The 14043-nt window shown below is 51.0% G+C and overlaps 1 protein-coding gene across 3 annotated transcripts in view; it reads right to left on the bottom strand.

The window, feature by feature from the left end:
- Window positions 1-14043, bottom strand: part of NTPCR (nucleoside-triphosphatase, cancer-related) — a 31926-nt gene that overhangs the window by 2707 nt on the left and 15176 nt on the right. The window contains exons 4-5 of one of the 3 annotated variants that reach the window (XM_060642837.3): window positions 6417-6626; window positions 5796-5864 (exon numbers count right to left, since the gene is read on the bottom strand). In XM_060642837.3, the coding sequence (XP_060498820.3) occupies window positions 5796-5864; window positions 6417-6626 (279 nt within the window). Of the gene's footprint in view, window positions 1-5681; window positions 5865-6416; window positions 6627-14043 lie in introns of those variants that run through there. The other 2 variants (XM_060642835.3, XM_060642836.3) reach the window with 2 other exon arrangements.

Genomic DNA, 14043 nt, shown 5'->3' with positions numbered 1-14043 from the left:
TGGGTTCTCTAGCCAGCCACTGAAAGGAGTGCACGGTCATGGGCATTTGATCCTCCACTTGTACGGGGGACAGTCCCACTGGTGCTCGGTTGTAAATGCGAGCTGCCGTGAGGAGAGCACGGAGGGTGGGTGGGGGCAGAATCCACATCTGCAGGGAGGCTGGGGCAGGAGCGGAGGCTCCATGCCTACTCCGTAAATCCCCAGGCTTTCGAGAGGGCGCTCGGGGGGTGGGGGGGGCCTGGGAAGGAAGGCTGAGAAGGTAGGAAGCCCCATGACCCCAGGTGCCGGGTCTGCGTGGAGGCTGGTTAGGCAGCACAGCCAGGACGGGCAGAGCAGGGGGATCTAACAGGCGTGGGGCTTCAGAGGGAATAAAAAGGAGCGCTTACAGGCCACGCAGGCACAGTTCTGTATGTCTGGGCAATGCCTCACCATCTACTTCGTACGGTCATGATCACGTGGCCACCCTGGTCTCAGGACCCAGCTCGCAAGGCCCCATCTGGTCTCGGTTCAACTTCACGCCGGGCCTCCGGTCGGCGAGCACGTCCCAGCTCCATCGCCCAGGTGTGAGTGAGCCCCCGCCCCACCCGGGCCCTCCGCGGGAGCTGTCGGGGGTAAGGGTGTCACAGCAGGGGCGGAGGCGGTGTGTCCCACACGCTGAGGGCACGCTCCAAGCCTGAGTTCCATAGAAAAAAATAAACACTGGAAAAGATTCATTTTGAGAATGTTTTTGTGTTAAAAATGTGACGAACGCAAAAAATGACATTAATATTTTGCTACCCCCCTTTGATTGCCCTAAGATTGTTTCTGAAAATTCCACAGTAAGAGGTCTATATGAAACTGTCTACAGTGTTCAGTTATTACTGTTACATTCCTTGCGCGTTGAAGACGGGCTCTCAAATGCGAGAACGAGTAAAAATCATCTGTCAGCCTCAGGGGCCCTCCCCTGCACGCACAATCCTTGTCTTGTATTCAACCACCAGAAGGCTGGCCGCAGAAAGCCCTTACCGAGGAGACAGCACTGGGCGCAGAAGAGAACGAGCTGAGGAAGAACGCAGGAAGGAAGCCCCTGCACTCTCCACCCCACTGCACTGCAGCCTCAAGAGAAAGGAAGCCAAGTGAGACCTGAGCCCTCTGCCCTGTCCAGTGGCCCTTGATGAAGATCAGACCCTAAGTTCCCTGGGGATAGGGCATCTCATTCATCCTGTGTCTGGCACATGGTGGGGGTGGGGGGTGCCCAGTAAATGTTTACTGCATTCTGAGCTGAGCAGGGTCTTTGAAACACAGCTGAGCGATAACATAAAGATTGTGAAGACTCTGACCGTCTTAAGCATCCACGTTGCTCTGTGTGTGCTGCCTCCAGGGGCCACGGAAGGGCCTGAGACCGACCAGTCAACAACCTGGACACCCGGACATCAGCGAAGCTGTGTATATTCAGATACAGGAACAGGCAGCAGGGAAAATGCCCCTCACCGCACATACGTTATTTTCCTTGAACCTGTGGGAAAGACCCTGACAAGTTCCTAGTAAGCAACGGATTACAGAAAGAAATTTGACAATGCTTGTTATCATAAGTTAACACACATCCAAAGTTATTACTAGCCTGTTTCATGTTGTGTCTTTATGTTACTGAACCTAAAATTAGGATTATTCCTGAATCCAATCCCTTTTGCTCTACTTTTTTCATTTAAAGTTTCCAAGTCAAGAATTATTTTCACGTTGTATCAAGTAAGACTTTGCCTGCCTTGAGTTTACAAGATTTCCTTCTGTATTTTCTTCCGAGAACTATAGTTTAGTTCTTAAATTTAGGCCTAGGATCCTACTCTGAGTTAATTCTGGTAGATGATGTAAGGGTCCAACTGCCTTCTGTGCATGAGGATGTCCAGTTTTCCAGCACTGGATGCAGTTTGCTGAAAAACAATTCTTTCCTCATTACGTTGTCTCAGCATGCTTGCTGAAAATGAACTGATCCTCGACGTAAGGATTTATTTCTGGACTTTTAGTTCTATTCTATTGATCTATGTGTCCAGCCTTCGGCCAGGACCGTACTGTCCCGATCACTGAAGGTTGTAGTAAGTTTCAAAATCAGGAAGTAGCAGTCCTCCAACATCGTTCTTTCTCAAGACTGTTTCAGTGGGGTCCTTCCCATCTCCACGTGAATTTCAGGACTGGCTCGTCAACTTCTACAAACACTCTGCCTGACTTTCCACCCAGAGGTTAACAGATATTCTCTCACTCCCGTATCTGCAGGAGTCCACAGACCGGGAGGGCAGCAGCAAATTCCCATTCTCATGTTAGTGAGACTAACATGCTTTATGCCCTGCTTGGTGAAAAAACCCACCAAGGAACAAGAAGAGGTCTAAGAATTTCCAAAATGGAAGGAAGTCGGGACCTACTTCCTGTTATTCTTGTGATCTTACAGTCCACAAATAAAAATTAAAAGCATAAAAACTGCTTTATGGAAAAAAAGACACGTGTAAAAGGCTCTGAATTCAGGATAGTGGAATAGATTTTAGTTATAGCAACACTTTATTATAAAGTAGAAAACCAAATAATTTCTAGGAACCTGAGATTTTTTTTTTTTTTTAGCAAAATCATCTGAACCACCCCATCAACAAAGTAAACAGGACGGCATTCTGCTAACACTCAGGCTTGGAAGTGAGACAGACGGAGCCTTGAACCCTAGCTCTGCAGCCTACTGAGACCTTGGACATGCTATGCAGCCTTGATAAAATAAAGGTTACGTGACACACCCACCGGGGTACTGTGGTGTCTGCACTGGTGGGTCTACAGTAGTGGGCACAGCACCCAAGTCCAGTGCTCAGTGACTGGTGGCCACGTCGGCATCTAAATGAACGTTCCAGGCTCCAGCTGCCTCTTCTGTCCCGTCAGCAAATAACATTCCCAACGTTTCCATCAAGCAGATATTTCAAAGGAAATCCAAAGAAATATGCTTTCTAAATGCCTCTAAGACAACCAAACTCGTGTGTGCACGTGCGCACGTGTGTATGTGTGTGTGTACACGTGCATGTGCATGTGTGTGGCAGGAACTGACGAGCAGGGATAAAATCTTTTCTTCATGTTACTAGAGAACTAGGAAAACAGTGCACACAGCTCTTTCTAGTAATCTTGATCCATGGAGATCTTCCTCTCTTGCCTCTGCAGCATTAATGTAATTACACTCAAATAAGCAACTATGAAATAAATTAAAAACATTTTTCAGTGGCCACACTTAGAGACCAGTAAACTCTACAAGACATGAAAAAAAAAAAAATTTAACCAAACTTCCTAAAGAGAAACCGAACAGGAAGGCGACCGTCAATACCCACACCACGACAGAAGCTTCTAAATTACCAAGACCATCCTCCAATGACGGGAGTGTTAGATCTTTTATTATAGTACCGCAAGTCCCTGAGGCTCTGTTCTTCCTCGCCACCCCCCCTCCTCAAGTCTGCTCTGTTGGGCAATTTCTATTGTTCTACCTCCAGGTTTACCATTTCTTTCCTCTGTTGTCTCCATTCTGCTGGGGAGTCCCGCCAGAGACTTACCTCATTCAGTTATTTTAGTTCCACAATTTTTATTTGACTCCTCTTTATGTCTCCCATAGCTTTGCTAGACCTTTCCGTTTCTTCATCGAGACTTTCTATTTTTCTTGTACTTCAAATGTGTTGGCAATTGATCACGGAAGCGTTTTTGTGACGGCTGCTTTCAAACCTCGGCCCTGCGATTCTAACGTTCACGTCACCTTGCTGTTGACACGTGTTGATGTTTTCACTCAAGTTGCTTTTCCCGGTTCCTGGCAGCACAAGCGATTTTCAGCTGTGTCTGTGGTGGGTCCCCTGGCTGAGCTTCCTAGCCGGAGTGCCACCTTCTTTCCACCAGTCAGGTCTCCCTACGTTTGTTTTATGTGTGACGTCCAACAGTTTCAGCTACAGCTCACAGGAGGAACAGGGAGAAGTGTGTCTATTCCACCGTATCTAGAACTGGAAGTTTCCAGGTGTTTTTCTGAAAGGCAGTGCTGTTTGCCTGACGCTACTAAGAATAAGTCTAGACGGGGCGCCGGCATGGCTCAGCTCGTTAAGCGTCCGACTCTCGATTTCATCTCCAGTCACAACCTCACGGTTGGTGGGTTTGAGCCCTGTGTTGGGCTCTGCACCGACAGTGTGGAGCCTGCGTGGGATTCTCTCTCCCTCCCTCTCTCTCTGCCCTGCCCCCGCTCATGTGTTCTCTCTCCCTCTCTCTCTCAAAATAAATGAATAAACTTAAAAAAAGAAAAGAAAAGAACAAGTCCCTACGATAGGAGGAACGTCAAGGGGCGTACTTTCCCCCATGAGTTCAGTCCCGTCTCCACGGTCCTGACACGCGCAGCTGTTCGCAAGGAGAGGCTGCCCTCCCTACCTTACACAACCTACTGCCTTACCCGGAATGTTCTTCCTTCTTGTCCTTCTTTTCTCCACTTCCTCCCTCAAAACCCCACAAGAACCACTTCCTTCAGGACACCTCTCCCCCCCCCCACCTTCTGCTCACAGAATTCTCTCCCTTCTCTGCTTCCAGATCTTGACGGTCACATCATCTATCTTTCTTGAGGGAAGGGGACATGCTTCACGTGTGCTGTCGGACTAAGTGCTGGACACAGAGGCTGCTCTCAAACATGGATTCGGAGAACCCTACTGCGTGTCAGAAACAGAAAGGATGCCAGAAATATCTAATCCAAGCCCTAAGTTTGCACATATGGAAAATGAGATTCCTCATATAAAACGGGAACAGAAAGATCACACAAGCCCCAAAGGAACACATGAAAGAGAAGAATAACGGGGTACATAAGCCCCTATCTCTCGCATAATTAACCAAAAGCTAATCATTTTATTTTCACATCATTAGGAGCAATGATCACTTTGCCCAGAGAATAATTTCCAGTTTTAGAGAAGATGTGGTATTATTTTAAGACACGATGTTCTCCTCTGGACATCAGGGCCAACTCCCCTGATCCCACTCACAGCTCGTAGACCGTGCTGGTCTGCAGACGGCCAGTCTCTGGACCCGCCACTCCCCACCTCCCGCCTGGAAGCCGCCTGGCCTGAGAACCACTCGTCTTTCGTCATCTCTCACTGTTCACTGCCTCTATTTCCACAGGAACTTTAGAAACACAACCACGAACTCACTTGGAGGCCACGTAAAGTAAGAGACAGAGAGAAAGAACAGCACGAAACTGAAGACGAGGGCCCCAACTTCACAGATGTCGCCGAGCACGTGGCCTCGCGGGGCCGTCCGCTCACCCGTGAGCTCCTCCGAGAGGCTCCCTGGCTGGACCCGTCTCCCCAGCCACCTCCAGACCTCTGCCCTGCCTATCTTCTCCACACTTAGCAACATCCGCGTGGCCGAGCTGTGTGCCCGCGCTGCTGCGGTCCGGCCCCCGCCTCAGCAAGTCCACTCCGGGGGGCGGGGACGTGGTCTTGTTCAGCATCGCAACCTCGCTCACGGTGGAACCCGGTCGACACTTACTAAATGAAGGAAAGGAGCAAGGACTGCACCAAGTTTTCCAAGTCTGGCTGCTCTGACCCTGACATGGGTCTCCTGCCACCACAGTACCCCTGGAGACTGTGGTGACGGCACGTGGACAGCCCACTAGGACCGGCGGGCCACGGCGGAGGCACGGCAGCCAGCGACATCCGGCGCTCGTGGTACCTGGCAGCCAGAGCTCACCTCCCGCTCTGGCTGGTGGGGCGGCCCTGCCAGCCTCCTTGTTCCGGGGCCCTCGCGGGGCCTGGGTTGAAACGGGGGGTGGGGGTGGGGAGAGCAGGTATGGGCAGAGCCCGGCGGAGACGCGGCTCTCGCCGACACAAAGGTGGCACGGCGCAAGACAGCATCTAAGGACACAGACAAAGGGCTGTCAGAGGCCCGTACGTCGGCTCCGACATCGCCACGGGATAGTGTGACAGCACCGGTCCTCCCTCCCACGTGCCGCACCGCAGAACCCCGACAGCCCCCCAGTAGCCCCCCGGGAGCCTGTCAGGGCAGACTCTGCAGGCGTGCTGTCCGTGTGGCCAAAGGGACCGAAGAAACGAATCTTTCATTTGCTTGAAACATAAACAGTGACAGGCGGCTGATGGCCAGCGCACTGGCCAGTGCAGAGAGCGCATTTCCGTCATCGCGGAAACTGCTGGTGCACAGCGCTGCTCTGTGGCAGACGGAGGCCACAGGGACATGTGTCCTTTCATCCGTGACACGTATGACTTAAGTTCTGTAAGTTCCTAGAAAATCAGACTCACCTGGATCTAGCCTAAGGCGGGGGGGTGGGGGGGTGGGGGTGGGGGTGGGGGTGGGGAGAGATGGTCTTTCAGAGCAAAGGCACACCTCAGAGCCACCCCGCTGAGGTCACCCGCTCCACTGTCACAGACACAGGGACCGGTTGTACTCACACTGAACACCTGAACGTCGTTCCTGTTTCTTATCTCTTCCACGAGGGCCAGCGGCTTCCCTTTAGGCACCGGGATTGTGCCCAGGACGACGGTCCCCGGCGTGGACAGCGTCTGGCGGACAGCCTGGATGAAAGGCTGACTGAAGAGCTCCATTTTCCCAATCTCATCGATGACACACACTCTCTGCCCTGGGCCGCTGCCGGGACCTGCCTGAAGACAACAAAGACGCCAGGGTCACCTGAGGCAAAGGGCCCAGGGGTCCCGCTCCCCAGCCACTCACCGGCTAAGCCATCCCAGGGCGAGTCAGTTAAGCTCCGGAAGGCAGAAGATCGTCTCCACGGGACACTTAACTGGCAAACGGATCTGGAAGAGCTCCCTTGGAAACCGCAGCAACCAGAAAATTCAGTTCCCTAAGCCACCCAGGTTCCTGGCAATTTTCTCTCTTCTAGAATGGTTCCAATAATAACCAAGCTCTGTATTTATATCCACCCAGGAAAGAAGCAGCACCCACATGCCTCAGGTTTAAATGAAATGAGACAGCAAGTCTGGGAGCCCTTATTAATAAAACTGGCCTCTTTTTTTCGGTTTTGAGCTGTGTGAGATTCCCTGTCTACTGGGAGGAGCAAACCGCTGCAGGCAGAGGCCGGTGTGTATCATAATCTGCACTATAAGGGGCGGTGGAAAGAAGGGAAAGTTAAAAGGAAAGGAGTCTTGGTTAAAAGAAAAAAGTGAGCAGGGCTGTGCCCTTTAAACCTCAGATTCCCTTCCTAACGACTTCACTGCGTTCCTTCCTTCAAAGCCCCTCTCGGAACAGGTGTGGCGGCCAGCCTCCACGGGCCCTACTGCCTCCCAGCTCTTGGGACTCCCCGCCGTGTCCAGTCCTCCGCCACAGGGTTCCAGCGTTCGTCCCCGCGACCATCCCTGAGACGAGGCAGAACACACTGCTTCTACCGTGGTCTCAATCTCTCTCTCTCTGGGATGGCTCGCTGCCGTCTTGTGAGCACACTCAGGCAGCTGATGGCCAAGTCCACGTGGGAAGGAACCGGGGTCTCGCTGCAACCCTGAGAGTGAGCTGGGGGGCGAATCCTCCCCAGTCAAGCGGCAGATGACTGCAACCTCATGACAGACGGGAGCCCGGACCTCCCGGCTGAGCCATTCCTGGATTCCTGACCCAGAAAAACTGTGTGAGATGATGTCCGTGGTGTTAAACCCCAAAATTCTGGGGTAACTTGTTACGCAGCAACACTAATGATCACTGATAATGATCACTCATAAACATGTCCTCTCTGGAAAGCCTTCCCAGAGAAAGCTACGAACAGTCCTTCCATAGCGGGGACACAACACAACACAGATTAGCACTTGAGTGAATGCTGAGTGACAAATACGTTTTATGTATCTTGGTATAAATGATTATTTTCCTCTATGCAAAGCTGATCTACAAAGTACTTTTCACTATAGTTCTTAGACTCCTTAAATAATGTCGTGAATACGTTCTCAGAACGCAGGGCTGAGTTAAACTAGATTTAGCTCAACTGCCAACCCTGAAGCCAGAGTACAGTGTGGTTGGTGGCGGGGGGGGGGGGGGGGCAGTGGTCCCCACGAGAGACGGGACTGGGGGAAGATCCCGAAGCCTGCATGGCACACAGAGGACGGTGGAATCTATCCAACAGATGAGAGATTCCAGCCAGGGAGGACCACAGGTTGTGCCCAAAAGGCCGCTAACCGTGTGGAACCTGGAAGACAAGTTAGGCATCTTCTGGAATAGACGACCTGAGATTTGGGGTCTAACCCTAGGCAGTTATTGAAGGCAAGCATTAGGGAAGTGGTTTTCAAACTTTCATGTAAGTGGTACTTTTATTCTTTTCTGACTTAATATCACATACATATTTTCCCACTCAGTTTATTAGCAGGAAGACCAGGAAGGGGCACATCCAAGAGAGGGTCTGTATCCTTAAACTCCTGTGTTTTTAAGGCATTTCATTTTTACCTCTCAATTGCACCCACTTGTGTGTGCGTGCACGTGTGCGTGCGTGTGTGTCTGTGCACGCGCACCTGTTTCCCGCTCTTAGAGGCAGGGACGAGGCCCCATGCATCTTTTTCTTTCCCATGGAACTGAATGATGCAAAGTTGAGCTGAGGCAGCTAATGTTGCCCTCCAGCGACGGGGTGAGGGCATCTGTGGAATCAATCGCTAATTTCCAAATTTCTCCTTCAAAAATGAATGCCCAATTTGGGAGACATTTTAAAAGCTGGCAGCTACCTTCTCATTAGCATAAAAACAGACACCCCACAAGGGCAAGCCGTCCCAATGGCCTGACTCTTACCAAGGAGTATTTGGGGCATTCTGCTGCCTCCAGAGACCAGGAATAATTGCAGAGGTCATCCTTCCACAGGCATCTAGAAGCCCAACAGGGTGCTATCTGGCCCATCAAAATGAGAGTTTGAAAGCAGTCAATTCAGAGAAAGAGAAACAATAAGATGTGTGTGCCCGTGTACATGTACATATGCAGGCAGCACGTACATATGCACGTGGGCACGTACGTGAATATACGAGTAGGTATAAACATAAAGCACGAGGCTCTCCAACCACCTTTCCTCAGATTCCCTACAACGTTCACCAACGGGAGCTCACCGGCATTATTTAAGCTTCCGCGCAAAGATATCTGGACACACATGCATATGCTATGTTGCACCAACCGGAAATGTTCGTTTTCAAACCTCAGTTTACAGGAAATCCTTATTCTGTCTAGAATTAGGGACTTTTATCACCCAGAAACTAACAATCTCGAAAATAAGTCTGGGATTTTTGACAAAAAAATGTTAAGTTATTCATGCTCAATTGAGAGATATTAGAAACTCAGAAGCCTGCAAACACCGTTTTTTCTAAATAACGTGAACATTTAGTCAAGCCTGTGATAAAGGAAGCACTATCATATTCACGATTGTTTTTTTATATAAACTCAAGCAACTTTAGAGGGAAATAAGAACCAGTGAGCACACATTATCCTGTTCACACTGTAATAAAACCCTGCCGGCACCAGGGCCCGGGTCTGAAAACTACCAGGAGCCTCCCCAGCCCTTCCCAGTGCGGCTGCGAAAGTGATAATGGGTCCCTGGAGCATCACCTCTGAAGGTGTGCAGTAAGGAGCTCACGAAGAACTTCCGGCGGCTTCTCACCTGGTGTCTTTTTTCTTCCCACACCTTCTCTCCACACAGGACGTAAGAGGCGGCAGGACTGTGGACGCTACCCAGCAGCCCCTGCACCACTCACCACTCCCCTCCCCCCCAACTCACCACCCCTCTCCCCCCCTCCCCGCTCCCCACCCCTCTTCCCTGGGCCACTTACCACCCCTCTCCACCCCCCCTACTTACCACCCCTCTCCCCACACTCACCACCCCTTTCCACCCCCACCCCCCCACTTACCACCCCTCTCCCCACACTCACCACTCCTATCTCGGGCCTACGTTTCAGATGACTGTATATTTTCACTGTCACAAAGAGGTAGAAACACTTGTTTGTGCGAGGCATATTTCAGTTCTTGGGGTGTTCTGAGAGAAAGGATATTTCCTTGGGACAGAGTCGTAATATTGACCAGCCAGTGTTAAGGGAAGCCATGAAGAATTTTATAACTTGGCTTACACTCAGCTAGTTTGCTTTCTGGAAAGATTAAATCAGTTTGCAGCAACAAGATATCTGTGTACCAGCTACGCCAGAGACCTAAAAATTGTGTGACTTTTTTCAGTTTCTTGTTTAATCTTTAAAAGCACTTTTAAGAACACAAATGAAAACGTAAACCTAAATAAAATAGGCAATTCCATTTAACCAGAGTACTATATTGAAAAAAAGTGAATTTGTCTTACTGTGAATGCTTTACTTCATAAGTATTTCTGGGGGTATGAACTTATTATTTTCTTTACTATCAGACCCCCAGCCTGGCCTCTGAGCTGGCCTGTTTGGGACCACGAGTATCAAAGTCGCGGGAGGGAACTGGGGAGCGCGTGGCAGTCGTCTGGGGCAGAATGACGACCCTGAGCCCCAAACAGCCACGGTCCCGGGAAGCCAGAGAGGCAAATGGCGGGAACAGTGGCCACAGCCAAGCCAGCCCACGGCTCAAGTTATCAGCTAAAAGTGAAGGGCTCCGACTAGACTTTTATGTGTGCTTATTCCATGCCTAAAGTTTCAAAATCCCTTAGCAGTCTCGTGGCACTCGACTGTGTGTCCCCAGGGAGGAAATCACAGGCTGGCGGCCAGGACAAGATGTCTAGACTGCCTGACGCGCCCTGCAGCCCAGTCCTTCTCTACTGGGGCGTGCCCTGGGCGGGAGCTGTCCCTGCCCTGGTGCCAGACGTTCCCACCCCAGGGCCCAGGGCTCCAAGCTCCTCCGGGGTGTCCTAACTGGCCTCTCTGGGGCTCGCCCACTCGAGCGCCTGTCTGCAGAGCACCAGACTGGCGCCCTCAGGATCTTCCACCATCCTGGGCCTGAAACAGCATCTGCCGGCTGACAGCCAGCCCAGTGGATCGAGAACCCGCTACGCCTCGTGATCCCAGCGCCTCGGGACCAGCCTGGGCATCTGAGCTGGTGGGTGTCCGTGACAGATTTCCAGCTGGCTCCGGCCCCGGGGCCCTGGCACGCACAAATCAGACTGCCGAGGTGAGGCCCTTCCCCAGGTTCTGCCTCCCATCACCCCACTCGCCTTCTCACCAGAAACAATCAGAACTATCCCTACGTCTGCCCCTCCTAGCGGCCCGGGACTAACACACTTTACAGGGAACTCCGCGTTCAGTCCTAGAAACTTCGTGTAGCAGGTCTCTGCAGCCCTGTTTTAGGATGAGGAACAGTGAGACAAAGTCACTGGGCTCCCAAGTGAGAGGCGGGTGTCAACCCCAAGACCACCTGATGCCAAAGCTCCCCTCCATACCCCACGTGCAATACCACCCGCACGTCTTCTCAGTGTGAATAAGGAAAGAAATCGAAGAAAGGAACCAAAGGAAATGGAAGGAAAGAACGGAAGGAATCCATCTAACTGTAAGGAAAATACTTTTGCCTCCAATGAGAACCAAGGGCACTGTACTTTCTAGGGGCTACAGAGGCAGAGCCACAGACCCGTTTTGGGAGTAATCATTACTGTCAATTACTCCAAAAGAACGACACACGCAGGGTCTCAGAACAAGTAACGCCATCAACAGCCTTTTATCCAGGACACAGAGTGGCCTGCTTTGGCAGGCGGTTAAGAGGTGACCTGCAGGGGAAGGGCCCTCCGCCCTCCACCTCTCTCCCTCGCACTCAGCAAGAGAGGACCAGGTCCCCCCACGTGCTAACTCCTGCCGCTTCCTTATCAGCTGTGTTTCTACTAACTACGTTTTTAAAAACTCCTCTTGCTTAGTAAAATCCTCAGTCGATATTTAAATTTGATTCAAGCTTAGGATCTTTTTTTTTTTTTTTTGATTTATTTATTTATTTTGAGAGAAAGAGAGCATGAGCAGGGGTGAGGCAGAGAAAGGGAGAGAGTGAATCCCAAACAGGTTCTGCACTGTTAGCACAGGGGCTTCTACTCTTGAGCTAGGAGATCATGACCTGAGCTGAAATCAAAAGTCAGACGCTCAACCGCCTGAGCCACCCGGGTGCCCCATCAGGTTTAGTATCTTTGCGGTCTGACATCCTTTTATTAGAAATTACCTAGGAGAGAGAAAGCTGAATGATTTGGCTACAGTGGAACAGTGATGACTTCTTTTGTAACTCATGAGGAGACTGGACAGAAGTAAAGAAGGGCAGAGGTGATGAGGACAAATCAACCATTATGGCTTTTGTAATTCAGCTTTTGAATGAACAATGATCGTATGCTTAATTACTGCTCACCTTGGTACAGAAAATATTTCAAAAGGCAGCAGTTAAATTGCCTTCCCAAAGTCTAGAGTGAAAATTATTATTTTCAGATAATCCAATAAAGTCAAAAGAAATCAGAATTAACTAGGAGAAATTTTGATGAGGAGGATGTGCACGGCCTTAACATGTCTCCCCACTCGACACGAATTAATTTCAAAGGAAAAAAAAGTAAATACACATTGGGAGTTTGGACGATTCTTTGCTCAGGTAGCCAAAACCAACATCATCAAACATGGCGCGCCTCGAGAGCAGATGCCCGAGAAAGGCACGGCACCAGTCATGCAGTCTTCCGACTGAAGCTGTCACAAAGAAACACCAGAAAAGCTCCAAAGAGGAATGTCCTGTGAAAGTAGGACCTTTTCTCTGAAAATGCCAATGTCCTACATGACGAAGGATGACCTGAGAAGACGTTCCAGATTAAAGGAGCTCGTGGAGATATGACAACTAAATGTAATACCGGACCCTGGCCCAGACAGAAAAAGGTTACAAAGGACAGCCCTAAGGCAACTGACGAAACGGCAGAGGAATGCAGATTATTAGTATTTTCTTGGTGTAAAATTTACTTAGGTTGAGAACTATACTGATGATACAAGACTATGTCCTTATTCTCAGGAAAACTGTACTGAACGTTTAGAAGCGAAGCCCCCTGATGACTGCAACATACTCTCAAATGGTTCCCCCCACAAGTTTATGTGTTTGTACGAACACACATGGGCGCACACGTGGGGAGAGAGGGTGAGCGCACACAGGGCAAATGTTAACGACAGGTGATTCTGGATAACAAGTATATAGGTGGTCCTGCATTATTCTTATCCTGGTCATTTTCTCTACGAGGAGCATTACATCCCAATACAATTGACAAAAATTAGAATCAATACAAAAAAAAGAGAACACTCACACTCAGATTTTCTCAGTCTAAGCGTCAAGCAAGGCACAACCCACCACGGGTGAGCTTCCTTCCGAAGGAGGCAGGGCCTCGGACTGACGCGTGCCAGACGACACAGCCAGTGGCGAGGGCTGCAAACGGGGCAAGGCGGATGGGTGAAAGGCAGAAAGGCAACAGTCTACACAACTTCTGCCCCAGGCCCGCTCAGGGAGCACTCTGCCGTGCCTCTTGGGAGCGGGTGGCAGGAAGGAACTGCACGGAGGCAGAGAAGCCCAAGGCAGCCCAAGGTGCCCGCTCGGCACCTACGTCACAGAGGCTCACCAAGACCGGCAGTGACAAGTAACGGAGCGTCAGACCCTGCCCGGGGGGATCAGGGGGGCTGGCGGGGAAGGTCACAGAGAAGACGCGACCACCAGTTGACCCATGAGCTGGACGCAAGTGGTGGGAGGCTCCTCACCCCATCCCGTCCTTGGGATGAGCCCTCCACTTGCCTTTCTCGCTCCCAGAGGCCGCTCCAAGGACGCAGCCCTGAGACACTGACGTGGTGTCCACAACACCTGCACGATATACCCGCCTGAACCCAGTTAAGGCGTCTCTCTCTCTCTCTTGCTCTCTAAACTCTTAAGATGTGGCAGGTGCGAGCAGGGACCCTTTCATGTTGCCGGTCCAGGGCAGGCCCTGCACAGAAGTTCCCTCTGCCGATTACAACTGCCCGCCTACCAGCCTCGGATGAGTGCCTGCCTCCTTTTGGGTCTCCCTCTGCCCTCCCAACGAAGGGGGCCGGTTTCACATCTCCCCTGGGGGCCCCTGACAGGGATGTGGCCCCACAGAGATCACCAGGAAGGGCTGCCATGACA

Source organism: Panthera onca, chromosome D2 (genome assembly GCF_046562875.1).
Source record: "Panthera onca isolate mPanOnc1 chromosome D2, mPanOnc1 haplotype 2, whole genome shotgun sequence".
Taxonomy (NCBI): domain Eukaryota; kingdom Metazoa; phylum Chordata; class Mammalia; order Carnivora; family Felidae; genus Panthera; species Panthera onca.
This window is presented reverse-complemented; position numbering and strand designations above follow the sequence as displayed.